The 25517-nt window shown below is 52.8% G+C and overlaps 1 protein-coding gene across 3 annotated transcripts; it reads right to left on the bottom strand.

Annotated features, from left to right (window-relative positions):
• Window positions 1-8780: 8780 nt before the first annotated feature.
• Window positions 8781-25468, bottom strand: SLC22A11 (solute carrier family 22 member 11). Of its 3 annotated transcripts, none has more exons than XM_010377213.1 (10): window positions 24670-25468; window positions 21880-21983; window positions 19002-19156; window positions 18725-18893; window positions 16168-16288; window positions 15267-15382; window positions 12513-12727; window positions 11554-11662; window positions 10471-10677; window positions 8781-9318 (listed from the first exon to the last, which is right to left on the bottom strand). In XM_010377213.1, exons 1-10 carry the CDS (start codon window positions 25060-25062, stop codon window positions 9255-9257), a joined length of 1653 nt encoding a protein of 550 aa, XP_010375515.1. In that variant the 5' UTR covers window positions 25063-25468; the 3' UTR covers window positions 8781-9254. The 3 variants fall into 3 exon arrangements, with proteins under 3 accessions (XP_010375515.1, XP_010375520.1, XP_030774801.1); XM_010377218.2 differs by lacking the exon at window positions 24670-25468 and adding an exon at window positions 24373-24458 and having other exon boundaries at window positions 8783-9318; XM_030918941.1 differs by lacking the exons at window positions 11554-11662; window positions 12513-12727 and having other exon boundaries at window positions 8783-9318.
• Between the last annotated feature and the right edge of the window lie 49 nt (window positions 25469-25517).

The raw sequence follows: 25517 nt of genomic DNA, 5'->3' as shown, positions 1-25517 counted from the left end.
TGTGTGCTTGGAGTTTTAACAAAGACCTCTTATTCTTTTCTAAAAAGAACACCCGTATGACAGATGTCAGGGGCACTGGACCTTCGGGAACTAAATACAATCGGCTCACTCCCCGTTCATGCTTTTGAGCAAAGCGCAGGAGGGTTTGGGGCTGAGGAAGATGTGGGGCTCTGTGTTCCTCCTTACTTTGTGTCCCTGCTAGAGTCATCCTCTGCCATGGGGGCTTGCAGCCCTTCCTGTGTCTCTATCCTGGAGGGATCTGTGTCCTTGAAACATGAATGGCAGTCCCTAGCTTTTACACACACACACATGTACACATAGAGACACACAAGCAGGTGGGCACATGTGCAGGCTCATGCACACACACAGCAGGCAGGCACACACACGAGCACACACACGCATGCACCGTCCACCTGAGTTCTCAGGGTTTAAAGAGACATAGGGTGAGTTTGCCCTGCAGCCATGAGAACAGCTTGTGGCTAGACAGATAATGGACTGAACCCTCCTTCCTGATGGATGCCCTGGGCCTGTTTACCACACAGTTCCTCTCTACCCCTTGCTTCTCTGCTTTGTTTTTTTTTTTTTTTTTTTGAGACGGAGTCTTGCTCTGTCGCCCAGGCTGGAGTGCAGTGGTGTGATCTCAGCTCACTGCAAGCTCCGCCTCCCAGGTTCACGCCATTCTCCTGCCTCAGCCTCCTTAGTAGCTGGGACTACAGGCGCCCGCCACCATACCCAACTAATTTTTTTGTATTTTTAGTAGAGATGGAATTTCACCGTGTTAGCCAGGATGGTCTCGATCTCCTGACCTTGGGATCCACCCGCCTCAGCCTCCCAAAGTGCTGGGATTACAGGTGTGAGCCGCTGCGCCCGGCCTCTTCTCTGCTTTCTCCCCACCCTGGTGGTCTGTTAGTTCCAACCCAGAATCATCCTGTTCTCCCTCTTGGGGCTATTTCTCCTAAAAAAAAAAAAAAAAAACAGGTGTCCTTAGGGTCTCGCCTTCCCTCCAGTAGCCTAGCCAGGGGATTTTCCTAAGCCAATGCAGATTTATCCCTGAGAAAATTCAGTTCCTAGCTGTTAAGATCACATATACTACCTATAACTGGCTGGAAAAGCAGTGATTCTCCTTTAGGCAGCTTCCTGGGGACCCAGACGGGGAGGTGGCCCCACCAGGGCCATCACCACCCAAGCAGCACAGCCTGCCACAGGCTGACTCCTGGGAGGACATACATAGGTGGCTCCAGTGGGTGCTTCTGCCCTGTGGCAGGCCCAGGCCCCCTACGCGCAGTGGTAGGATGTTCGGGTTGTGAATGACAGGGCCCCAGGTCATACAAACTTAGGGGGAAGGGCTCCCTGGAAGCTCAGGGTCCCTGGTCTGTGGGGTCTTATGGGGACCTGTGGCTTTTCCACCCTGTCCTCCCTCTAGCTCTTGCTTCTGTTTCTCCCTGTTGCTTTCATTTTTGCTGCAGGTCTGTTTCTCCACAAAGCACAGAGCATGACCGACAGCCCAAATGCCAACTCCTGCTGCTCTACCCTGAGAGAGGGACTGATTTTCTTTCTTCATTTTGGCTACAAGTGGCCCAGGAGAGGGCTCTGGTGGCCCAGTGAGGGCACATGCAGCCTCCTGGACCCAAAGAACACAGCAACACCCGTGATGATATGGGAAGGGCAGAGCCTGGGTAGGGAAGGTCACCTGAGATCCCTGTCCAGCGTCCCCTTTTCTATCCCCTGCCTTGTGATGTCTGTGCCTGGGGGAGGGTTATTTGTGGATGAGTGTGGGTTCCTGGAAGCTCTCGGCCACACTCTAACCTGGGAGGCGGGGCTCAAGCCTGTCCCTCATGGCCCTGAGGAAGGGGTAGAGCTTTTACCAGACAGAGGCAAGGCAATGAAAACATAACTGAATGAAGAGTCGCACACTTATTTACAAATTTCTTGAAGATTTTACATAAAATTTCTATTATTTCTTGCTTAAATATTTGTCAGAATTCATCAGCAAAGCCATCAAAGCCTGGAATTTTCTCTGTGGGAATATTTTTAAATGCTGTCTTTGACTTCTTCACTCTCTTCTCTCCCACTCATTCATTCATCCACACACCCATTCATCCATCTACCCATTTATTCATCAACCCACCCATCTATCCATCCATCCATCCATCCATCCATCCATCCATCCATCCATCTATCCATCCATCCATCCATCCGTTAGTCCGTCCATCCATTCGTCTGTCCATCCATCCACCTACCTATTCATTCATTGATTCATCCACCCACCCATCCATTCATCCATCTACCCACTGATTCATCCATCCATCCATTCGTCCACCTACCCATTCATCCATCCATTCATCCACCAATCCATCCATCCATCCATCCATCCATCCATCCATCCATCCATCCATCCATCCATCCACATATCCATCCATTCATTCATCCACCCACGCACCCATTCATCCATCTACCCATCGATTCATCCATCCATCCATTCATCCATCCATCCATCCATCCATCCATCCACCCACCCACCTATCCATCCGTTCATTCATCCACCCACCCATCCATTCATCAACCCAGCCATCCACCCACCCATTCATCCATTCATTCATCCATCCAACCACCAACCCATCCATCCATCCATCCATCCATCCATCCATCCATCCATCCATCCACCAATCCATCCATCCATCCATCCATCCATCCATCCATCCATCCATCCATCCACATATCCATCCATTCATTCATCCACCCACCCACCCATTCATCCATCTACCCATCGATTCATCCATCCATCCATTCATCCATCCATCCATCCATCCATCCATCTATCCATCCATCCACCCACCTATCCATCCGTTCATTCATCCACCCACCCATCCATTCATCAACCCAGCCATCCACCCACCCATTCATCCATTCATTCATCCATCCAACCACCAACCCATCCATCCATCCATCCATCCATCCATCCATCCATCCACCAACCCATCCATCCATCCATCCATCCATCCATCCATCCATCCATCCACCCACCCACCCATCCATCCATCTATCCATCTATCCAGTAAACAGTTATTAAAAATATACCAGAGTCAGGCCCTGGAGCAGAGCTTTGGGGACACTGTGGAGAAGATGATGAAACTTTCCTGCCTGGGTCATATGGTGCTGGCAGGAGGACAGGCTGACTGGCCACTGCCATTAGGAAGACAGACTCTGTAAGGGTCACGAACAAAATCAAGAGGTCATAGAATAACTGTAAGGGGTGTGGAGGGCCATCCAGCCAGTGATCAGGAAGGAACAGGAGCTCCCACCTGAGGCTGGGAAGGGAGGTGCATACAGTTGGGGAGCAGCATGTGCAAGGTCCCTGTGATGGGCAAGAATCTGTCAGGTTCATGGAACTGTGAGGGGAATGAGGATGGGGCTGGGTTGGGGGAGGCAAGCTGGTGTGGGATAAGCCTGGTCACACAGGGCCCCAAGGCATCTCAGAAGGACTGAGGGTTGAACCCATGATTAGACTGGGGTTACAGGTTTTCGAGAAGACCAGTGAGATGGCAGGACCCACTCATCACATCATTTTGGGGAGTACATGCGCAGCTGCACGAACATCTAACCAGTATCACCAGTGATATTGGAAAGGGTGGTGTTGCCAGGTTTCTCGGGGACTATCACTGATGTCATCACTTTTATTATGGGCTCCTGGTTCTCTGACAACCCATACCCGCCCCTGAGCAGCCAAATGTGGATGGAAAAAATACACACACAGCCGAGCTGACAGGCCACTCTAAGTTCATGGCTGGACTTGGGTGGGCCCTCCGTGTGCCTGGCAGCCTGACTCTGTTTCCCCATCTGCTCCACTGCATGGTCTGTTCCGTGTCCTGCACAGCCCAACCACTAATGGGGATGTGTCTCAAACACATAATAATGGTTTGGAAGAAGCAAGTCACAGGAGACCATGGAATCCCACGCTGGTGTCACCAAACAGAATGTTGCTGGAGGATATACAAGTAGGTGGAACGTTTATGAGGAAAACAAGATAATTCGGGATAGCAGTTACCTCGGGTGGGAGGATTTGACTGGGGAGGGCCATGCAGGGGCCATCAAGCACCAGTGAGGCTCTGCTTCTCCAGCTAGGTCATGGGAACGTGGGATTTGTTTGATGATAATTTGTAAATTCAATGATAGATTTGAATTTATGTTTTTGTTTGTTTGTTTATTTGTTTTTTGAGGCAGAGTCTCGCTCTGTCACCTAGGCTGGAGTGCTTGGCATGATCTTAGCTCACTGCAATCTCCTTCTCCCAGGTTCAAGCAATTCTCCTGCCTCGGCCTCCCAACTTGGAGTGGTTGGGATTACAGGCATCCACCACCATGCCCGGCTAATTTTTGTATTTTTAGTAGAGATAGGGTTTCACCATGTTGGCCAGGCTGGTCCTGAACTCCTGACCTCAGGTGATCCGCCAGCCTGGGCCTCCCAAAGTGCTGGAATTACTTACAGGCGTGAGCCAGCGCGCCCGGCCTCGTTGTGGTTTTAATTTGCATTTTCCTAATGGTGGCGATCATCTTTTCTTGGGCTTATTGGGTACCTACATATCCTCTTTGGCGATGCATCTGTTCAAACCTTTTGCCTTTTACAATTGGACTGTCGTTTGATTGGTGTGTTGTAAATGTTCTTTACATTTTCTAGGTGGAAGTCCTTTGTTAGATACAGATTTTTCCAATATTTTCTCCAAGTTCGTGGCTTGCCTTTTCATTTTGTAACAGTGTCTTTTGGAAAGCAAAAGTTTTTAGTGTTTATGAAGTCCAATATGTTTTTTTATAGTTCATATTTTTGAGTACTAGTTAAGAAATCTTTGCCAAACCCAAAGTTGCCAAGACTTTCTCCTGTTTTCTTCAAAAAATTTTATAATTTTAGCTCTTATATTTAGGTCTATGATACAGTTAAAGTTAATTTTTGGAAATGGTGTGAGTTAGGGTTGAGTTTCTCCCTTCCCCGCTGCCATCTTTCCTTTCTTCCTTTCTTCTTTCTCTCCCTCCTTGCCTCTTTTTCCTTGTTTCTTTCTTTGTTTATATATGGCTATCCAAATTGTTCCAGAATCATCTGCAGAAAATATTATCCTTTCCTCATTTTAATTGATTTGGTACCTTGATTGAAAATCTATTAAATGTAAACCATAAACGCATGGCTCTATTCTGAACTTTTGATTGTATTATATTATAAAAAATGTTCTCCAACTTAGTCCTTTTCCAAAATTGTGTTGGATAATTTAGGCCCTTTGCATTTTCATATAAACATTAAGGCGAGCGTGTCAATTTATCTAAAGCAAATCTGCTAGCATTTTGACTGGGATTGCATTGAATCTAAACACAACGTTGTGGAGAATTGGCATCTTGATAATATCGAGTCTTTCGATCCATGAACAAGATGCGTCTACGTACTTAGCCCTTTGATTCCTCTCAGTTCTGCAGTTTCCAGTTCATGGGTCTTGTCTTTCTTTTATTGAATTTTTCCCTGGGTGTCACATTTTTTTCCATGCTGTTATTAAATGGTATTGTGTTAAAGTGTTCAATTTCTGGTAGTTACTTGTATACAGAAATACAATACGCATTTGTATATTGACCTTGCTAAACTAATTTATTAGTTTCAGTAGTATTTTTGTTGATTCTTTAGGATTTTCTACATAGACAATTATGTCATCTGCAAATAAAGAGAGTTTCGTGTCTTCCTTTCTAATGTGTGCACCTTTTACTTATTTTGTTCGCCTTATCTCACTGACTAGGAGCAACACTGAATACAAACTGTGAGAGTGGATGTCCTAGCCTCATTCCGGATCGAAAGGGGAAAGCAGCCTTTACCATAAGCATGATGGCACCTCTGGGATAACAGGGTGCCCATCTAGGCCAGGGATGGCCTTGATCGGGCTGGAAAAGTTGCCGTGAATTCCTGGTTTGCTGAATGTTAATGATCAGGAATGACTGTTGAATTTTGTCAAATGATCTTTCTTTGTTTATTTGCATGACATATGGCTTTTCTGTTTTGGCTTGTTCATAATTTGGTTTGTTAACTTTGATTTTAAATGTAAAACTACCTTTGCATTCCTGGGATAAAGTCCACTTGGTCATGATGTATTGCTCTCTCTCTCTTTATGTATATACACACACACCTATATATAAAATATGCAACTACACACATGTGTAATAAATACCTATATATAAAACACACAACTACACACACATATGTAAATATATATACATGCATAGTTGGATTCAACTTGCTAAATGTTTCTTAAAAAGTTTTATGTTTATGTCCATAAGGGATGTTGGTTTATAGCTTTATTTTCTTGTAATGTCTTTTTCTGCTTTCAGGGAAACAGAACGAGTTGGGAAGTGTTACCTCGTTTTCAATTTTCTAGAAGGTTTTGCTTGTAGAATCGCTATTATTTTCTGCTTAAATAGTTGTCAGAATTCACCAGTGAAGCCATTTGGGCCCGGAATTTTCTCTGTGGGAAGGTTTTAAAACATAAGTTCAATTTTAAAAACAGATTTAGGGCTAATCAAGTCACCTATATCTTCTTGAGTGAGTTTTGGTAGTTTGTGTTCCTCAAGAAATTTGTTAAAGTGTTCAAAATATTTGGTTAATTATTGCCCAGAATATTCCCTTATTATCGTTTTAATGTCTGGATTATTAGTGATGTGTCCTCTCTCATGCCCTAGATTTGTAGTGGGTGTCTTTTTTCTTTTTTTCTTTCTTTCTTCTCTTTTTTTTTTTTTGAGATAGCATCTCGCTCTGTCGCCCAGGCTGGAGTACAGTGGTGTGATCTCGGCTCACAGAAACCTCCGCCTCCGAGGTTCAGGTGATTCTCCTTGATTCTCCTGCCTCAGCCTCCGGGGTAGTTGGGATTACAGGTGTGCAGCACCACACCGGGCTGATTTTTGTATTTTTAGTGGAGACAGTGTTTCACCACGTTGGCCAGACTGGTCTTGAACTCCTGACCTCAAGTGATCCTCCCAAAGTGCTGGGATTACAGGTGTGAGCCACCGTGCCCAGCCTCTTGTTTTCTTGATCAGGAAGGCTAGAGGTTTGTAAACTGTATTGATCTTGAAGAACTACCTCTAGGTTTTGCTAATTTTCTTTATTGTTTTTCCAATTCTCTGATTTCTCTTGTGTATTATTTCTTCTGTTTGCTATAGTTTTAATTAACTCTTCTTTTTCTACTTTCCAGGTGAGAGCTGAGGGATTTGATCTGGAACTTTCTTCTTTTCTAATGTTAGCATTCAATGAGATCAATTTCCCCATAATCATTACTTTAGCTTCATCTCACAAATTTTGATATGTAATTTTTTCATTTTCACTCAGTTCAACATCTTTTCTTATTTCCTTTGAGAGTCACTCTTTGACCCGTGGGTTACTTATAAGTGTGTTGTATAGTTTAAAGAGGTTTTCTATATCTCTTTCCATAACGGATTTCTAATTTAATTCCAGGCTGTTTCAAGAACATTCTTTGTATGATCTGAATCCTTTAAAATGTACTGAAGTGTGAGGAAAGGCTGGGGGCCCATAGGGGCCTGACCAGGGAGGGGAAGAAGTGTGATCCTTATCGTGAGCCACTGGAGGGCTTTCAGCAGGGAGGGATTTGGTTTGGATTGCGTTTCTTAATAAGCATTGTGGCCATTGTACCGAGTGCGATATGGACATCAGGGACCAGTTTGGAACTACAACCGTGGTGTGAACTAGGGTGTAGCCAGAGTGAAGGGGAAGTAGGTGGATTTGGGAGCTGTAAGGGGGCAGGAGTGATTGACCTGGTGTACATGGGGTGTGAGAGGTGAGTTGAGGGGCCTGAGATTGAGGTTTCCCAGAATGGGGTCTCCAGGGAAGGGCATGAGGGTAACTTTGTGGCAGGGCCACAGATATCAGGGGCGTGGAGGGGTGGAGACGAGGGCTAGGAGCCTTGTGTGCTGGAAAGAGCCCTGGGCTAGGATCGGCCGTGTTTCTGCAAGCTGGCCCCTCCACCACTCTGCACTTTTGCTTCCTTGCCTCTGAGACGGGCAGTCGGCCTCAACCATCCCATAGTTTTCACAGCCTGGACAAGAGAGGTCTGGGCATGAATCTAGAAAAGGTGTCTCCTCCGGAAAAACAAACAGCAAAAGGGTACCCTTTGGTTGAAAACCGCAAGTTAAGGTTCAGTATTATGTGCTGCCTTGACATCTGGCAAAGCCAGGAGGCCTCGGCAGGCCTGCTTGTGAGCTCCCCTTCTTCCGTTTCACTCCACCTCTGTGGAAGAGGCTCCCTGGCCCGACCCTCAGCCAGGGGACCAAGGGCGGTTCCTCTTATCCCTACGCTTGTAAGGTTCCATTTCTCGCCAGCCCGCAGCATGATGGAACAAGCCAATTACACCCTCCCGCAGAAGCCAGGAGTTGCCCTACCCTCTCTGTGCTCCAAAGTTGCCTTCCCGCAGCCCTGGCTGTTCGCTCAGATTCTCAGTGCACCCCATCCCGTGTGGCCCCGCATGGCGTGCAGTGTCATCTTTGTGGGCTCTGAGCACATGTGTATGGTAACCTGCTGCCAGCCTCCTGTCTGGTGTTTCGTGATGTGTTTGGCCATCTTTGTAACCACAGGACTGGAAGCCCTCCCTCACTGATGGGTAAATGAAAAGTGATTAAAACAGCTCTTTTCTTGGAGTGGACACAGCCTTTGCTAGGGTAGGTAGTGGGGCCAGTGTAGCCGGGGCTGAGTTTCAGACCCCACATGCCTCCTTGGCTACACGCCTGGGGCCAGTGTGCAACCTGGACACCTGTATCTGGCAGATCTCTCAGCAAGTTCCATTTATTTGGCCGGTGCTAAGATCAGTTCACCCTGATACCTGCCCTGGGGGTGGGTCACGTGATCATTCTCATTTCACAGATGAGGGCTCTGTATGTGGTGGGGTGAGATTGGAACCCAGTCTCTGGTTGGCGTGGCTGAGTGAAGGTGTAAAGACATGAGCCTGGCAGGAAAAGAGAGGGGAACCGTCTTGTTATTGGTTGGGCATGGCTGCCTGCACAGGCTCCTGTAGGGTTGGGGTAAGGTGGGGCAGGAAGAAGAGGAGTGAGCTGTGGAAGCTGCCTTCAGCCACAGAAGATGGCCATGCTGTCCACTCGGCTGCGGCTGCCTGGCCTCTGCCATGCCAGGCCCTCGAGTTCGCCCAGCTCGCCTCCACCCTCTGATTGGAGAAGAGGCAACTCCTTTCCCAGGAGTCTTTGACTAAAGGGGCTCCATGCAGGCACAATTTCTAAAGCGAGGTACTTTCCACAGTGACGGCCTCTTGCCGGTTGCCCTGGGCTGCTGTTGATTTCCTAGAATAATCCAAAGAAGAGCAGTGCTATGTGATGAAGTGGGTATGCACTTGGGGCTTGGGGCAGAATGGCAGTCAAGTCTTATTGGGGGGTAAACTCTATGGCATTATGCTTTTACTCCCTTCTGTGTCCCAAGCATGGGACAGTGCCTGAAACATAGTAGGTACACAACAAAAAACACAGTAGGTAGTACAAAACAAAAATTAAAGAAAAAATGAAGTCCCATCTTCTCTGGGTCTCTGCAGGTGTCCTTAGGCAAGTTATATAACCCTGCTGCATCTCAGTTTCCTTGGCAAAGTAATTGGACAGTAATAGCACCTCATGTGGTTGTTGCATTGATTAAATAAGGTGACATAAAACAATAAGAGCTCAATATTATTACTATCATTGTGACCTCAGTCACCATCAGAATTGAGGCCCTGTGAACACTCACCCAGGTCACAAAAACCACATGTCCAGAGTGCTTGCTGCAAGCCTGGCATTTTCCCAGGCACTTTAAAGTAATAATTCCCTTAAACCAGAAAACAACTCTGTGAGCCAGGCTGGGTTTTGTTTGTTTAGTTTTTTTTTTTTTTAAAAAAAAACACCATTTTACAAAGGAGGAGGCTAAAGCCCACAGAAGTGATTCTGGCTATAAAATGCAGCTAGGGAGTGCTCCCTCATTTCTCCCTCTCAAAGAACGGATGTGAGATGGCACAATCTGTTCTCTGAGGGTTTGAAAAAACTCACCTGTTGATCTGTCTGGGCCTGAAATTCTTTGTGGGAAAATTTCACTAGGACACTTGAGACTATCTGTATCTTCCTTTGTCAGTTTTGCTGAGAGAGGTTAAGTCACTTGCCCAGGCAGGTGTGGAATGTGGGCCCAGGCAATCTGGCTGCCGAGCCTGGGCTTTCAACCGTTACATTTTCCTGCATGAGGTATGATCACTTTCTACCCATGAGACTTTGGATAAGTCACTTTTTCTCTCTGACTCTAGTAATAGTATGGGGATAGTAATAGTACCTTTCTGGCAGGATTGTTGGAAAGATTAAATGGTTTCAGAAACATAGGCCTTGATACTCTTGAGCCTTTGCCCTGGGTGACCCAGGCCTGTCTCCATCTTGGCCCAGGAGGAAGCCCAGCCCTATGCCCAGGGGTCACAGGTCACTCACTGGCTCTCCAGGTCCTGGATAGTGTCAGGGAGCGGAAGTCCCCGGGTCTCCGGGAGGAAGAACAGCACAACCAGGCTGGAAGCAATGGAGATAACGCCATAGAGGAGAGGAGGCAGCAGGGGCAGGGCTTGGCGGCTCATCAGGATCAGGGGACCCATCATAGCCCCCAGTCGGCCCACCGAATGCAGAATGCCATCTGCTGTCATCCTGTGGGTGAAGGGGAGGGCCCAGATCCCTGTTATAGCTGGCCCTGTGGCAAGAAGACAGGTTGGCTGGGCCCATGGATGCCAGGGGAAGGAAAGCTGGGCTGAGGGAATTGCCCTCCTCAAGGCCTCCTCTAATGCCACCTCCTCCATGGAGCCTACCCAGATTTTTGCATCTAGTGTTTCAGGGGAAATCTATGGGGTCCACCTCATTTTCCCTGCTCTTGGGCAACTTAAGGGCTTCTCCATGCTCCTGCTAGGCCACTGAGCTCCCAACTCAGGCTTTCCATATGATATCAACAAAACCAATAAATGCTTGTCCAAACAACAAATTTAAAAATGGACAAATAAGTGAGTGGTGGAAAGAATATTGGGCTAAAAGTCTGGAGAGCTGGAGTCCAGTCCTACCCTTCTGCTGAGTCAGCCCTTCACCCCGAGCCTGTTTACCCAAATATCAAATGTGGGGGTGGCCTAGACTCTAGACCACGGGTTTTCCACTTGTGTTTTATGATGCCCTTGGGCTCCAAGGAGGTGACTTGGGGCTCTCTTGGGGCAGGGAAGGAGTGGTGGGAAATGAGTTGAGGGTCCCCACTGCCACCAGAGCAGCGCTTGGTCTCCTTATCAGGGTTCTTATAAGATTCCACCTGGACAGATGACTCTGTGGTTCAAAACGGTTTGAAAACACAGGCCCGGATGTCCCTAGGGCTCTGCTGTGCTGCTTCTGTCTGGGCCGAGACTCTCTGTGGGGAGGAGCTATCCTGGGGGGGGCCTGAGCAGCCCTGGCTGCATTTCCCTGACTACCAGGCCCTTGTTTACCCTCCCCACTGCCCTCCCAGGATGGCTCTGCTGGCCCTGGGGCATGGCCTGTAGCCCAGCTTACCGCAATGGCGTTGGGAAGAGTTCAGCCTTGTAGATGGAGAGGCAGGTTAGGCTTATCCCAAAACATCCCTTTCCCAGCACAGCAAAGACCACACGCAGGGTCTGCAAATCTGGGTACAGGAAGGGGGTGAGAGTGGGGTTGGTCCCGGAGGGTCCCCAGGGGCTAGTCAGTGTGTGGCCAGCCAGCCTGGAGCAGAGGGGCCCCTGGGCTCCCTACAAGTCCCCAGCCCTGATGGCTTGGTGCGGGGCTGCCCAGGGCTGGGGTTGGGGGACGGAGCATAGGATGTGATATCGTGGCAGGTGGACCTGAGGGGCACAGGCAGAAACCCAGCCAGGTCTGGGGTGGCTGAGCCTGGCCGGCTGTGAAGGCTGCACTCAAAGCCTGCCCCCCGCTGCTCCTAGGGTCCCGAGGTGCCTCTTGCTGTGAAGGAGAGAGCGCCAGGCCCAGCCCACAGCAGCTTCCCTGCTGGCCCCAAGCTTGCCTGTGTGGGGAAGGCAGAAGCCCTGCCTGGAGGCGGAGGTCTGGGCCACTTTTGGCTGCAGGCCTGGCATCCCCAATGTGTTGTTCCGAGCAGGCACCTGAACTGCTGGGAGGGGCTCGCCGTTGCCAGTTTCCTTGCAGCTGCTCAGAACTTGGGCTCTCGCTGCAGCCTGCAGGGCCCCGGCCACCTCTGTCCTCATTCAGGCCTTCCCTGGCCAGCCGCAAGGCACCCTCCTGCCTTCCTCCCAGCTCTGCTGCCACCACAGGACATGCGGCCCTGTCTTTTTCGCCCAGTCTCCCACCCTGAGCAATAAAAGGAGACACGGAGAGGGATTCCAGGTCCTCGCAGCCTCCCTCATTCAGAAAGAAGACAGGGAGGCAGCTCCTGGGGCCAGGGAGGGGATGTGGCCCCACACTGAGAGCAGTAGGGTGGGCGAGGAAGCAGGGCCCTGTCCCACCACCCAGGCCTCCCGCCTCACCTTGCGGCACCAGCATGTTGGCCAGAATGGCAAGGCCGGCCATGACCTGGGAACCTGCCTGGATGGTGCGGCGGCCAAGGAAACTGAGCAAGAGGGCAGTGGTGGCCCGGCCCAGGAAGTCCACGGCCCCGAAGAGGACCTGGAGGAGGAAGATGTCACGGCCCAGGCTCTGCAGGTCGAAGACCAGCCCGTAGTAGGAGATCAATAGAGAGAAGCTGCGGGCAAGGCTGGAAGTCAGGCCCCTGCCCTGCCGGGGAGAGGGCGCCCCAACAGCAACAGCACCTCCCACCAGGAGCTGCCTGGAAGGACATGGCCAACCCCGGAGGACAATCCCGGGCTTGTCTCGGCCAGCCGTCCCAGAAGCCTGCTAAACTCAGGACACAATCCCAGGGTCAGGCTCTTCCAGGAAAGGGCAGGCAGGGTGGTGCCCCCATCCCTTCACATACGGGCTTTGGGTCAGGGGCAGTGATAGACTGGGGCATCGCCTCTCTGGCTCCCTGGCTGGGAGACTTGGCCCTCTTCAGGCTGGGACCAAGCCTGCCCTCAGGGATCTCTGAGCTGCCCCTCACTTCCGGCCTAGCCCTCTCTGACTTTGATTCCAATTACCAATCACACTGTGCCAGTTCCCTTGTTTTGGAAGATGGAATCATGGCAGGATGGGGCCTTTCGGGAGTCCCTGGGCTGCACTGCCCAGACCGCATTCAGGATGGAAAGCCTGTCCCCCAGCCCCTGGGAGTGCTGCCCCTCCTCTGGGGTGAGCAGCCTGTGACTGCTTCACGGGGCAGAGGGACCACCTAGAAGGGCCCCAGCTACCATGCTCCCAGGGGCTGGGCCGGGCCCAGGCTATGGCTGCATCTCCCCTTCCCTTCTCTGGTCCATCTCAGGGTCTGCTTTCTGCCCACTCCCCCACCCACCGGCTCACGAGTAGCTGAATTTACAGTATTTAAATTCTCATGGTTTGGAGACGGGATTTGGATCCACAAGTGGCTGCAAGGTAAAATTCTTCCCCGCCAAGTCTAAAATCTGTGTCCCTCCCTGCTCAACCCAGACACTCCTCCCGGCCCTCCCCTTAGGGGTCACCTGATTGCATCACCCAATAAACATTGGACAACACCAGCCCAACCACGGCAGAGTAAAATCGCAATTCATGCACAAGCCGCAGTGTTTCATGAAGTTTATGTGAGTGACGTGAGAGTCACTTGGCTGATGCTCAAAAGCGGCCGATGCTGGAGCCTTGGACAGATAACAACTGGGTTAACAAGTCAAGACAAGAAAACCCGCAAGGTCACCGGCTTCAAAGCCTCTGATTTGAATAACAAAGGTTGCAGAGCCGGCCCCTGAGGAATCCTGGAAGGTTGTTTTTTTCTTTTTTTTAAACTGGTCCCGGGTGTTTGCAGCAAGAGCACTTCTTCTGATTTATCAGAAAAAAATTGAAGTTTTTTAAAAAAGGCATTTGATCTATCTTTGTTCTAAGATTAGCAAATATTTGCCATCATAACCCATATGTGGTTAAATATAGCATAAAAGAAACATTTTCCTAAGCTTCAATTTTATTTCAAGATAAAAGTCCCAGTCAAACCTGGTCCCAAGGTTTTTTTCTTTGCTCTGTTGTCCAGGCTGGAGTGCAGTAGCACAATCTCAGCTCAGTGCAGCCTCTATCTCCTGGGCTCCAGTGATCCTCCTGCCTCACTTTTTGATTTTCAGTAGAGATAAGAGCGTCTCACTATGCTACCCAGGCTGGTCTTGAACTCCTGGGCTCAAGCGATCCTTCTGCCTCAGCCTCCCAAAGTGAGGGATTACAGGCTTGAGTACCACGCCTGACTGGTCCTTGCTTTTTTTTTTTTTTTTTTGAGACGGAGTCTCGCTCTGTCCCCCTGGCTGGAGTGCAGTGGCGTGATCTCGGCTCACTGCAAGCTCCGCCTCCCAGGTTCCTGCCATTCTCCTGCCTCAGCCTCCCAAGTAGCTGGGACTACAAGCGCCCGCCACCGCGCCCGGCTAATTTTTTGTATTTTTAGTAGAGACGGGGTTTCACTGTGGTCTCGATCTCCTGACCTTGTGATCCGCCCGCCTCAGCCTCCCAAAGTGCTGGGATTACAGGTGTGAGCCACCGTGCCCGGCCTGGTCCTTGCTTTTTAATATGCTCTTTTGGATGTCAGAGGAACTGAATTTGTTTTAAGGGCCTTTTCCTGGGCCCAGATGACCTTGGGTGGGCCAGGGTCTGGTCGTGCGGGCCCTGGGCGGTGACAGTACCAGTAAGCCAAGTGCTAGCTCAGCCCGGTTCCAATGCAGGCTCTATCATCTTGGGCTTGTTGCTTACCCCTCTGGGATCCCCTTTCCCCATCAGTGAAGTGGGGTTGCATGGAGGGGTCAGCTAATGCGGGTTCACCCTCTAGGAGCACGGCCATAGTTTCTAGGAAAGTGGTAAGTCTCTAATGCTGACAAACAGTGGTATTCCTCGGCCACGGCTGGTCCCCTGGCTTTAGGGACCTTGGCTCTGCCCCTGTCTTGGGACCTCCCTGGGACCCTGGGACCCCCAGCCTTTCCCTCTGGCTTCCTGCAGATGGCAGCCTCCAGACCCCACCAGTGCACAGTCCCTCTCTGGGGTCTGCCAGGACTCCTGCCTCCTGGGGCTGCCTGCGTCCTGTCCCAGACAGAAATGCACCCCCTTGAGGCCTGTGGGTGCTGTTTCCCCCAGACACCCTGCCTCCTGCCTGTCCCAGCCCTGCCTTGGGGAGGGACGCCAGGACGGCGTACTTCACCACCAGCATGGCGCAGCTCCTCCAGCGGAGCACAGGCATGCAGAACAGGTCCAGCACCGACCGCGGCTCCTTTGCAGAGGCTGCCTCCTCCTCCATGCTGGACATCAGCACCTTCCGGGGAGAATGGGGGCACTGTGAATGGTGGGGCAATGGCCCCGCCCACCCCCTGTGCCAGAGAACTGTCCAAGTGGCCAGAGTGACCGGGAGCCTGTCCTGGGCCTCAGCCTCTGGAAGCCGGATCTCTAGGGGAGGGGGCAGGAATGGAGCAGAAAAAGTTCTCTCCAGGCCCTGGCTCTTCTGCCCGTTTGACTCAGCCCTGGTCCTCTCAGCTCTAGCTTGCCCGCTTCTGGAAGTCTTCCTTGATCCTCCCGCCCCATCTTCACTCTAATCTCTGGCAGCACCTGCTTCCTGAAAACAGCTACCTTCACATAAGCACATTCTGTTTCCCCAGACACATCGAGAAGCCCCGTGAGGTGGGCGTGTGCTACGTGCGGGTGGAGGTGGTGGGTGATAGAGGTGACGGTGTGGGCGCTGTTGATAATGACAGTGCTGTTACTGATGGTGACGATGGTGGTGAAGGTGGTGGAGATGTTTTGCAGAGATGGTGGCTGTGGGGTTAGTGATGGTATTGGTGGTGCTGGTGGTGATGGAGTGATGGCGGTGAAGGTGATGGTGGTTGTGGACGGTGGTGGTGCTGTTGGCAATGGTATTGGGATTAGTGGTGGTGATGTCTGTGTGGAGGTGGTGGTGGAGGTGTTGGTGGTGTCTGTGGAGATGCTGGTGGTGGTGCTAGTGGAGGTGGTGCTGGAGTGGGTGGTACTGATGTTGGAGGCCACATAGACGATCCATCAGTGCATGTCCTGTCCCAGGTCAAGTCACAGACAGCAGCCTCTCACCTCTATGGTCAAGTTCTTGGCCTCCTTGTGGCCATTTATCCTGGCCACCTTTCTGAGCTCCTGAAGCGCTTGGTCTGGTTTGCCCTTAATAATCAGCCACCGGGCGGATTCTGGCAGCCACCTGTAAGGAGGCAGGTGTGTAGCTGGGGTGCACGCTGGGCTCTCCCCTGGGGGAGGGTGGAAAGGGCCAGTGGGCACAGACCCTTCAGCTGAGATGAGTGACGAGTAGGCAGATGCTTCTGTGCTGCTGCTGTCCAGCCATGAGCCTGGCAGTCCCCGATGGTTTCAGAATAAAACTGAGTCCCAGTGCCTGGCGGCCCACCTTCGCGAGCGAGCCACCTCCATCTGGCTCGCCTGGCTACTGGGGCCTGCCCACCTGAGTCCTGCACACAGCCAGGGCACAGGTGGCCTGGGCATGGGTGTCCCTAGAGTTGGCTGCTTCACCAGTGATTCTGGGGCCATTTCTAGGATAGAAAGGTCACTTAGTACTTTTTTTTTTTTGGAAACGGAGTCTCGCTCTGTCACCCAGGCTGGAGTGCAGTGGTGTAATCTCGGCTCACTGCAACCTCTGCCTCCCAGGTTCAAGTGATTCTCCTGCCTCAGCCTCCCAAGTAGCTGGGACTACAGGCATGCACCACCATGGCTAATTTTTTTTGTATTTTTAGTAGAGACCATGTTAGCCAGGATGGTTCGATCTCCTGACCTTGTGATCTGCCCGCCTCAGCCTCCAAAGTGCTGGGATTACAGGCGTGAGCCACCACGCCTGGCCTGTTTTTTTTTTTTTTTAAAGCACGTTTAAAACATTCCCAGGCAGAACCAGGTAATTTTATAAAACCAGTCTGTTTCTCCCCAACCTCAGGGGCAGATAGGCCAGAAGCATTTTGCTGGTGGAAGGCACAGGATCTGCCCAGCCCACTGACTCTCAGCCCTCTTTGCAGGGAATCTAAGAAGGACTTCTGGAGGCAGTTTGATGTAGTGGTGAAGAGTTAGCCTGCCTGGGTTCAAATCCTGCCTCTGGCATTCACCGGCTGTGTGTGACCCTGGGTGAGTGACCTAACCTTTCTAGGTCTCGGTCCTTCATTTGAAAATGGCGGTAAGGGCTGGGCGCGGTGGCTCAAGCCTGTAATCCCAGCACTTTGGGAGGCCGAGACGGGCGGATCACGAGGTCAGGAGATCGAGACCATCCTGGCTAACACGGTGAAACCCCGTCTCTACTAAAAAATACAAAAAAAACTAGCCGGGCGAGGTGGCGGGCGCCTGTAGTCCCAGCTACTCTGGAGGCTGAGGCAGGAGAATGGTGTAAACCCGGGAGGCGGAGCTTGCAGTGAGCTGAGATCTGGCCACTGCACTCCAGCCTGGGCAACAGAGCGAGACTCCGTCTCAAAAAAAAAAAAAAAAAGAAAATGGCGGTAATGGCATCATCTTCCTTATTAGAAGATATGTTAGTAAGCGCCTAGTACACACCTGATCAGTGTGGCAGGGATGGCCTAATTATTGTAAGGGATGGCCTTCCTCTTCACTTATTGATCTGTGTATGAAACGTAAGCTCCATGGGGCCCCTGGTTTTTGCCTGTTTTGTTCACTTGTGTGTCCCTAGCACCTAAGACCCTCTGCACCTATCTGTGTCTCCTTCCTCAGTGCCAATCCAAGGAGGAATTTCCATACTTCAGGGATTTTTGCAACTCCTAAAACTGTAGTGACAACGATCTATTTTCATATCCAATGTTGGTCCGCCCTGTATGTGAAGGAGTGAAGCCGGTGGGTGGGGGCTGTGCAAGCGTTGGGGAGGGACGATGCCCACAGCCTCAGCCCAGGGGACGGCGGCGGTGGGGCCTGGGGGCTGGGAGAGCGGCTGCTTCCACTGTGGCCGAACTTTGGCCCAGTGCCCCTGGATCTTCCAGTTTTTCCAGAGAAGGTAAAAATACTGCTTTTGTTTGTTTTAAAAATCTTCTGTTTTTTTTTTTTTTTTTGAGACGGAGTCTTGCTCTGCCGCCCAGGCTGGAGTGCAGTGGCCAGATCTCAGCTCACTGCAAGCTCCGCCTCCTAGGTTTACGCCATTCTCCTGCCTCAGCCTCCCGAGTAGCTGGGACTACAGGCGCCCGCCACCTCGCCCGGCTAGTTTTTTGTATTTTTAGTAGAGACGGGGTTTCACCGTGTTAGCCAGGATGGTCTCGATCTCCTGACCTCGTGATCCGCCCGTCTCGGCCTCCCAAAGTGCTGGGATTACAGGCTTGAGCCACCGCGCCCGGGCAAATCTTCTGATTTTTAAATGTTAGCAACTAGTTACAAATATATTTTTTAAATCACCATTTGAACCAATGCTGTGCCGGCCCATCTTGGCCTGTCTGGGCTGGATGGGAGCCACAGACCTTGGGCTGCAACGCTCAGCCTAGGACTGCCAATCTCCAATGTCCCTCCCCAGTGAGGGCCCCACTCACACCACGGCCCTTCTGTGGCACTCCATGGCTCTGGACCTCCTGCCAGTCAGAGAAGTGAAAGTGAAGGGATACCCTCCCACCCTGGGTCTCCTAAGGAAAAGGTCCCACATCATACTGACCAGGATATCAGGGAGATGGCAAAAAAGGGCACTGATGCTGCCAGCTGGAGGGTCCTCCAGTCCCGCAGGGCAAAGGCCAGGCCACCAAGTGCCGCCTGGCCTGCGCTGAAGGCACATCCCACCACCGTCATGGTGGCCGCCCTCCTGCTGGTCATGGTCCATTCCACCACTGCAGGATGCAGACACGTGCAGGTGAGGCCTCATGCGGCGACCTGAGCCCCATTCTCTCCTGCCACCCCCGCCCCCATGGCAGCAGCGCGCTGAGCTGGGGACTCACTCAGTGTTAGTGAACTCAGAAAGATGCCAGCCATCCCAAAAGCGGCCACGAACCGCAGGCCACAGTAGATGACAAATGTTGGGGCAAAGATGGTGCTGGTGCCCGCCACGGCCAACTGCAGGCAGCACCAGCTCAGCATCGGCTTCCGCCCAAACCTGTCAAAGGAGAGAAGCACACGGGGCCTGGAGAGGGGCCCCTGAGGACGTGGATATGTGGGCAGGCACTTGCCTTCTGGGAGTTCAACAACGCCAGGGGGTCTCCTGCAGGAGGCTCATCTTTCTTGGAACTTTTAGGGGTACACTCAGAGTGTTTCTGTTATAAAAGTGGCAGTACCTTGCCACGGGAGGGTGCAGTTCGGTCTCAATGTTTAAGAACATGAGGTTTGGGGCTGGGCACGGTGGTTCATGCCTGTAATCCCAGCACTTTGGGAGACTGAGGCTGGAGGATCACTTTAGGCCAGGAGTTCAGGACCAGCCTGGGCAACATAGTGAGACCTCAGTCTCTTCTAAATAAATTTAAAAAATTAGCCAGGCTTCTGTGGTCCCAGCTACTTGGGAGGCTGAGGAGGGAGGATAGCTTGAGCCCAGGAGTTCAAGGCTGCAGTGAGCTATCATCATGCCTCTGCACTGCAGGCTGAACAACAGAGTGAGCCTCTGTCTCTAATAAATAAATAAAAAAGAACACAGGTTTGGGCATCAGATGCCTGGGTTTGAGCCCCAGCTCTGTCCTTCCTGGGTGACCCTGAGCATGTGACTCGACATCTCTGAGCCTCAGTTTCCCCATCTGTAACACAAGGGCATCCATAAGGACATGCCTCACAGGGCTGCTATGAGAATCGAGACACTGGGCAAGGGGCTGGGGAGTGAGGAGGCTGAGACTTTGCAAGGCACTGCTCTCATCTGTGCACTGTGAAAGGGGTCCTCATGGGGCAATGCAGAGCCCTCGGCCCTGCCCAAGTGCCCTGGGCCGCAGTGGCCTCCAGGCTGGCTGAGTCTGAACCAGAGACTGCATTTAGTGCCACTCAAGCCCGTGCTGCTCAGAACGGAGATGCGAGGTGGACCTTGGCCATGCCTGTCTGAGCAGCATCCAGGAGCAAGGATGCTCGTTTCATCCTCACGACAACTGTGTGGGCAGGTGCGAGGCCCCACTGCTGGGGGAAAACTGAGGCCCAGAGAAGGGAAGAGATCTACCTTGTAGAACAAGACTGGGTGTGGTAAGGCTGGGATTCAGACCCAGGTAGTCAGACCCCAGAGCCGGTAGGGTGGTGGTAGGAGGGAGCGGGAAGGCAGTCCTCCATTCCTAAAATAATGGCTGCATGTCTGCCACGGTGCTGAGCTGGGCTCTGGGGCACAGTCCCTGGGTTCCTGTGTGCTTGTGGGGACATGGACAATAAACAAGACTTAAGCCAGCCAGTCATGGTCAGAGCCAGGCACTGTGATGAGGGAAGTAAGGAGGGGTTGGGATAGTCATGCCTGGGGCTGGGCAGGAGTCTCTGGCTCTGTGGCCTGGAAGGGCCTCCCCAAGGAAGAGCATTGAGCTATGGCCTGTGTGTGGGCACCAGGCAGCGTGGGCAGGAGCTTCTGGGTGAAGCACAGTCACTGAGGCACTCTGCAGGGGTGCAGGGGGCTCCAGGAGGAGGCTGGTGGAGCTGGGGGTGGGAGGATGCCCAGCGCAGGGCAGGGGGTGGGCAGAAAGGGACTGTCTTCAGTGCAGTGGGGCCCTTGGAGGACTTCCGGCCAGCTTTTATTGACCAGATCAACCTCCAAGATTTTGCAAAGTCACTCAGTGCTGTGGCAGCGTGGATGGCCACTGTAGAGGACACCTGTGAGGGGTTGCGGCCTGCCTGGTGGGAGGAGATGGTGGCTCAGGCAAGCAGATGCTGTGGCAGGGAGGGGCTTGGGCTGAGTGCGTCCTGGAGGAAGAGCCAGGCGAGTGTGGGGTGAGGAAGGGAGGCCAGGGGACAGCACAGGTGCAGAGGGGCCCATGGGTCGGGGGTCCGTGTCCTCTGATGGAGGCTGCTGAGGGAGCGAGTGGGGTGGCGAGGAATCAGCAGCTCAGCTCCCACAACAGGAAGAGAGGGAGGAGGGGGAGCAGGAGGAGGGGTAGCAGGAGGAGGGGGAAGGGGAACAGCTTCCTGGGAGGTGGAAGGAAAACCAGCAGTGAGGATGTTCTGGAAGCCGAGAGAAGAAAGTATGTCACAGAGAACGCTTCTTCCCGGCAGCAGGCCTGGGTTTCGGTGTCACCTGGTATGAGACGTATCCAGTCCTGCCGGCCGGCCCCGGCGTGCCCATTACCTGTGCCCTGTTCCCTAGCCCCCTTCACATTCCAAGGTGGCCTAACTTACTCACCTGTGTCCTGAGCCCTGCTTGGCTCCAAGCTGGGGAAGAGCAGACACTTGTCTCCCAGCCTCCCTACCGCCCCTTCCCCCATCTCTGCTGGGGGTGTCCCTTGCACCTAGCCAGTGTTTGGCCCACGTGAGGCTTCTGGAAAGGCTTTGAGACTGGGGGACAAAGGACAGAGGAGAGGAGGATGGGGAGCCAGGACGGCTCTGAGGCACAGGGTCCAAGCACGGCCACATGGAGGAGGCCTATGACCATCTGGCTGGAGTATGGAAGAGGGAATGGGGGCAGTGGGAGATGGTCTGGGGTGGCCTCCCTGTGAGGGGACCCAGGCCAGGGTCTGGGGGAACTTGCTGAGGTGGGGACCCGGAATAGTCTGTGGGTTGGTGGGGATGGCCAGGGGAGGGAAGAAACAGAGGAGGCAGGAGGGAGATGGAGGGGGGGATGGGGTGCTCGCCTGACATTTCTGAACCTTCTGCCCCACAGTCTTCAATTCTGTTTTGAGGGAGCTGGGGGCTGGGAGGAGCGGAGGCACTCACCGATAGGAGACGAGGCCCCAGATAAAGGAGCCCACCAGGATCCCGGACATGAAGATGGACTGGCTCAGGGGCTTCAAGCCCTGGGAGCTGCACACCAGGTCCCACTGCAAGAGGAGGGTGCAGTGGCTCAGCTTGGGGGGTGTGGAATCGTGGGGCTGGGTGTGGCCGAGGGACGCCTGGCCAGCCTGAGCCCTTGGGGCCAGCCACCCACACTAGGGTCCCTGGACTCCCAGTGCCAGGTCACAGAGGTAGAAGAGACCTGCTGACCATGGGGCTACAACCCCCCACGGGAAACCCAGCTGCAGGACAGAGTGCGACCTGGCTCTGTGTCTGCCAGCTGTGTGGAGGCCTCTCCACGGGGCCCAGTGGCCCCTCATGCGGAGGACAGACTCTAATGGGCAGCAGGGCCTTGAAGGGGCAGAAGTGGTATGAAAATGAACAATTTCTTGGTAAAAAGAAGTTCGGCAGGCAATGTGTGGCTGTGTCCGGCAGTACCTGGCAGTGGTGGGCAGTGAGGTGGCAGGCAAGGTGGGCAGTGGGAGGCAGGGGCAGGGAATGGCTGGCAGGGGTGACATGACAGGCTTGGCTTCCACTTCTACTGAGTGCTGGCCAGGTGGATGTGGCAGAGCCACTGCCTCAGCTGGGCTATCCTCTCCTCTAGAGACGGAGCCATGATCTGGTCCTCTCATCAGCAGTGAGGATGACTAGAGAGAGCTTGGCACTGTTCGCTGGGATTTTTACAGTGGCTCCAGCCCAGGACCGGTCATCCTTTGCCTGAACACCCCACACCCGTCCCCAAGCCTGTCCTCCACTGAGGCCCAACAGCTCCCCCCACCTCTCTCCCCTCCCACCCGGGCAGCTGCAGTGGCCTCCAGCGGGTCCCCCATGCCCTCACAGAGCTTCTCCATCATGCAAAGTGACCTCTTGAAAATGCAAGTCAGACCAAATCACTTCCATGCTCCAAACCCTCCAATGAGGATGACGATGATGAGGTTCTTTGCATTTAAAAGGAAATTCCAGGCACAGTGGCTCATGCCTGTAATCCCAGCACTTTGGAATGCCGGGGCTGGAGGATCCTTTCAGCTCAGGAATTCGAGACCAGTCTGGGCCATGTAGTCAGATCTCGTATCTACTAAAAATTTTAAAAATTAAGTCAGGTGTGGTGGCTCATGCCTGTAATCCCAGCACTTTGAGAGACTGAGGTGGGTGGATCACCAGAGGTCAGGAGTTCAAGACCAGCCTGACTAACACAGTGAAACCCCTTCTCTACTAAAAATACAAAAATTAGCCAGGAGTGGTTGTACATGCCTGTAATCCCAGCTACTTGGGAGGCTGAGGCTGGAGAATCGCTTGGACCCGGGAGGCGGAGGTTGCAGTGAGCTGAGATTGTGCCATTGCACTCTAGCCTGGACAATAGAGCAAGATTCAGTGTCAAAAAAAAGAAAAAAAAATTAGCTGGGCATGGTGGTATGCACCTATAGTCCTAGCTACTGGGGAGGCCAAGCCACAAGGATCATTGGAGGCTGGGAGTTAGAAGCTGCAGTCAGTCATATTTGCGCCACTACACTCCAGCTTGGGTGACAGAGTGAGACTCTGTCTCAGAAAAAAAAAAAAAAAGAAAATCCCATTTCCAGAGCATGCCCCTGCACCTGCTTCTGGCCCCTCAGCACCTGTGCCCAGATGCACTGGGCCTTGTTCAGCTCCTTCAAATCCCAGACATGCTTCTATGCATGACCTTTGCTCTGTGGGGCTCCTGACCTTCACCGATTCCTCCCCTCACCATCCAAGTCTCAGTGTCAATGTTGCCTCTTTGGAGAGGCCATCCCCAACCATCTGCCTGAAGGAGGCTGCCCCTCCTCGCCCCTCGCAACCTTGCTTTTGTCCCCCATGCAGACTGCCGGGATTGAATCAGGCTCTAGGACACTCTAGTTGTGAAGCCTGGGACAGCCCCTTAACCTCTCTGTGTTTTCCTTTTCTCTGTTATTAAATGGGGACTGTCATAGGATCCATCCCACAAGATTGTGGCGAGGTTGTGGCAGCAGAGACGCAGTGGAAATGTGTCTGCCACTTCGCAGGTGCAGGGCGAGGGGTGGCTTTGCTGCTAGGAGGGGTTTACATGTCAACTGAGTGGATTCACCAGTGGAATGGATGCTTCTTGAAGGCTCCCTGCTCATCTTGGAACCGGAGCCCTGATCTGAATCTGGCCCATCATCACCAATCAGGAAATGGGCGTGGGGTGACCAGAAGTCTTTGCTTGGCTAAACTTTAGTCAGGTTCCTGAACCTTCTCCTGGGCCCATCTGGGCGCTTCCTCATAAAATCCAGTTTTAGCAAAGGACCCTGCTGAATCAGTTTAGCAAGAATCCCCTCTGACTCCAGCCTCGATATCCGATCAGGTTCCTCATCCTCCACCCACCTCTAGGGTGATATCTGGTCACCCTGGCCTGTCTCAGCAAGAAGCCTGTTGGGTCAGTTCAGCCAGACCCCCCCTTACCCCTGACTCCCCTGCAGCCGAGTTGCCTGAAGTCATGGCTGATGGGTCAACAGGGCCGGGACCAGACGAGGCTGGCGAATGTCCAGGTGCCCCCGCACTTCCAGGAGCCTGGGCTGGCCCCATCTGTAGACGGATCCCTGCCACCCACTCCCCTGTGTGTGGCTGAGGAGGGGCTGAGAGGCTCGTGAGTGAGCAGGGCCTGAGGAGGCGGGTCCCTCCCAGGACTGGACCTTGGAGTCCAACCAACCTGATCCATGACTCTGACCTCCACTCGAGTGGCTCTGGGGGAGGCCCTACCTTGGCCACGATGGTGGAGGTGAAGACGCTGCGGTCATAGACCCAGCCGTCCACACACGGCTCCGTGTCGGCCTCATTCCAGCTGGTGGCCGTGGCATTGGGGTCCAAGAGCTGCCACTGTGGCTGGCGGAAGCGGCGGCATTGGTGGGGCTCCCAGTTGGGGCCTGGCGGGATGGAGATGGTCAGAAGGGCCTTGAGGGTCATGTTTGCGGGAACCGCAGAGCCGTTGTCCAGCAGGTGTGTCCAGCATCGGTGGCCTGGGACAGCAGCTGAGAAGTTCTCCAGGAGCATCTGGGAAGGTATCACGAGGCAGGGGAGGATGAAGGTGAGGACCTGCAGGGTCTGGAAGAGGCCCATGCCTCCGGCTTGCTCCAAGAGCTTTGAGAATGCCATGAACGGAGCTGCCTCGGCTGAGCGGACAGCTGACCTAACTGCTGTTTGAAACTGATTACAGCCACAAGATCCGGGGCCACCAAGACCTTCTGCCCTCCTACCCCTCAGCTGGGTTGAGGGTGGAGCACTGTCCAATAACCAGTTGGGTCGGTCCCAGGAAACCCTATGATGCCTCCGGGAAATTCCTCCTTCTCTTGTTTCCAGGAGTGATTGCGGATGCCCCAGCACTCTGCGGAGGGGGTAACGGGACTAAACTCACTCTACTCGGGCTGCCTGGGGCATCCGAGCTGCCCACCAAGTGTGGACCAGAGGGCTGAGCCACCTTCTGAGTTCTCCAGCACCAAAAGTGAAAGTCAGGCAGGTTCTATTAAAAATGACAGGGTGCTTTGGTGTTACTGAATTACAGTTTGGAAGAAATACCAACTGGACTGTTGCCTCACTGAGTTGGTTAAAGT

The sequence above is a fragment of the Rhinopithecus roxellana genome, chromosome 15 (assembly GCF_007565055.1).
Source record: "Rhinopithecus roxellana isolate Shanxi Qingling chromosome 15, ASM756505v1, whole genome shotgun sequence".
In the NCBI taxonomy this organism is placed as follows: Eukaryota; Metazoa; Chordata; class Mammalia; order Primates; family Cercopithecidae; genus Rhinopithecus; species Rhinopithecus roxellana.
This window is presented reverse-complemented; position numbering and strand designations above follow the sequence as displayed.

Excerpts from the sequence above, each read along its gene's own strand:
- SLC22A11 (XM_010377213.1), bottom strand. The coding sequence starts at position 25,062 with ATGGCATTCTCAAAGCTCTTGGAGCAAGCCGGAGGCATGGGCCTCTTC. Across the intron at positions 18,894-19,001 it reads TCTGAGTTCACTAACACTGA|TGGTGGAATGGACCATGACC; the intron begins GTGAGTCCCCAG and ends TGCATCCTGCAG. Across the intron at positions 15,383-16,167 it reads CCAAGAACTTGACCATAGAG|GTGCTGATGTCCAGCATGGA; the intron begins GTGAGAGGCTGC and ends TCTCCCCGGAAG.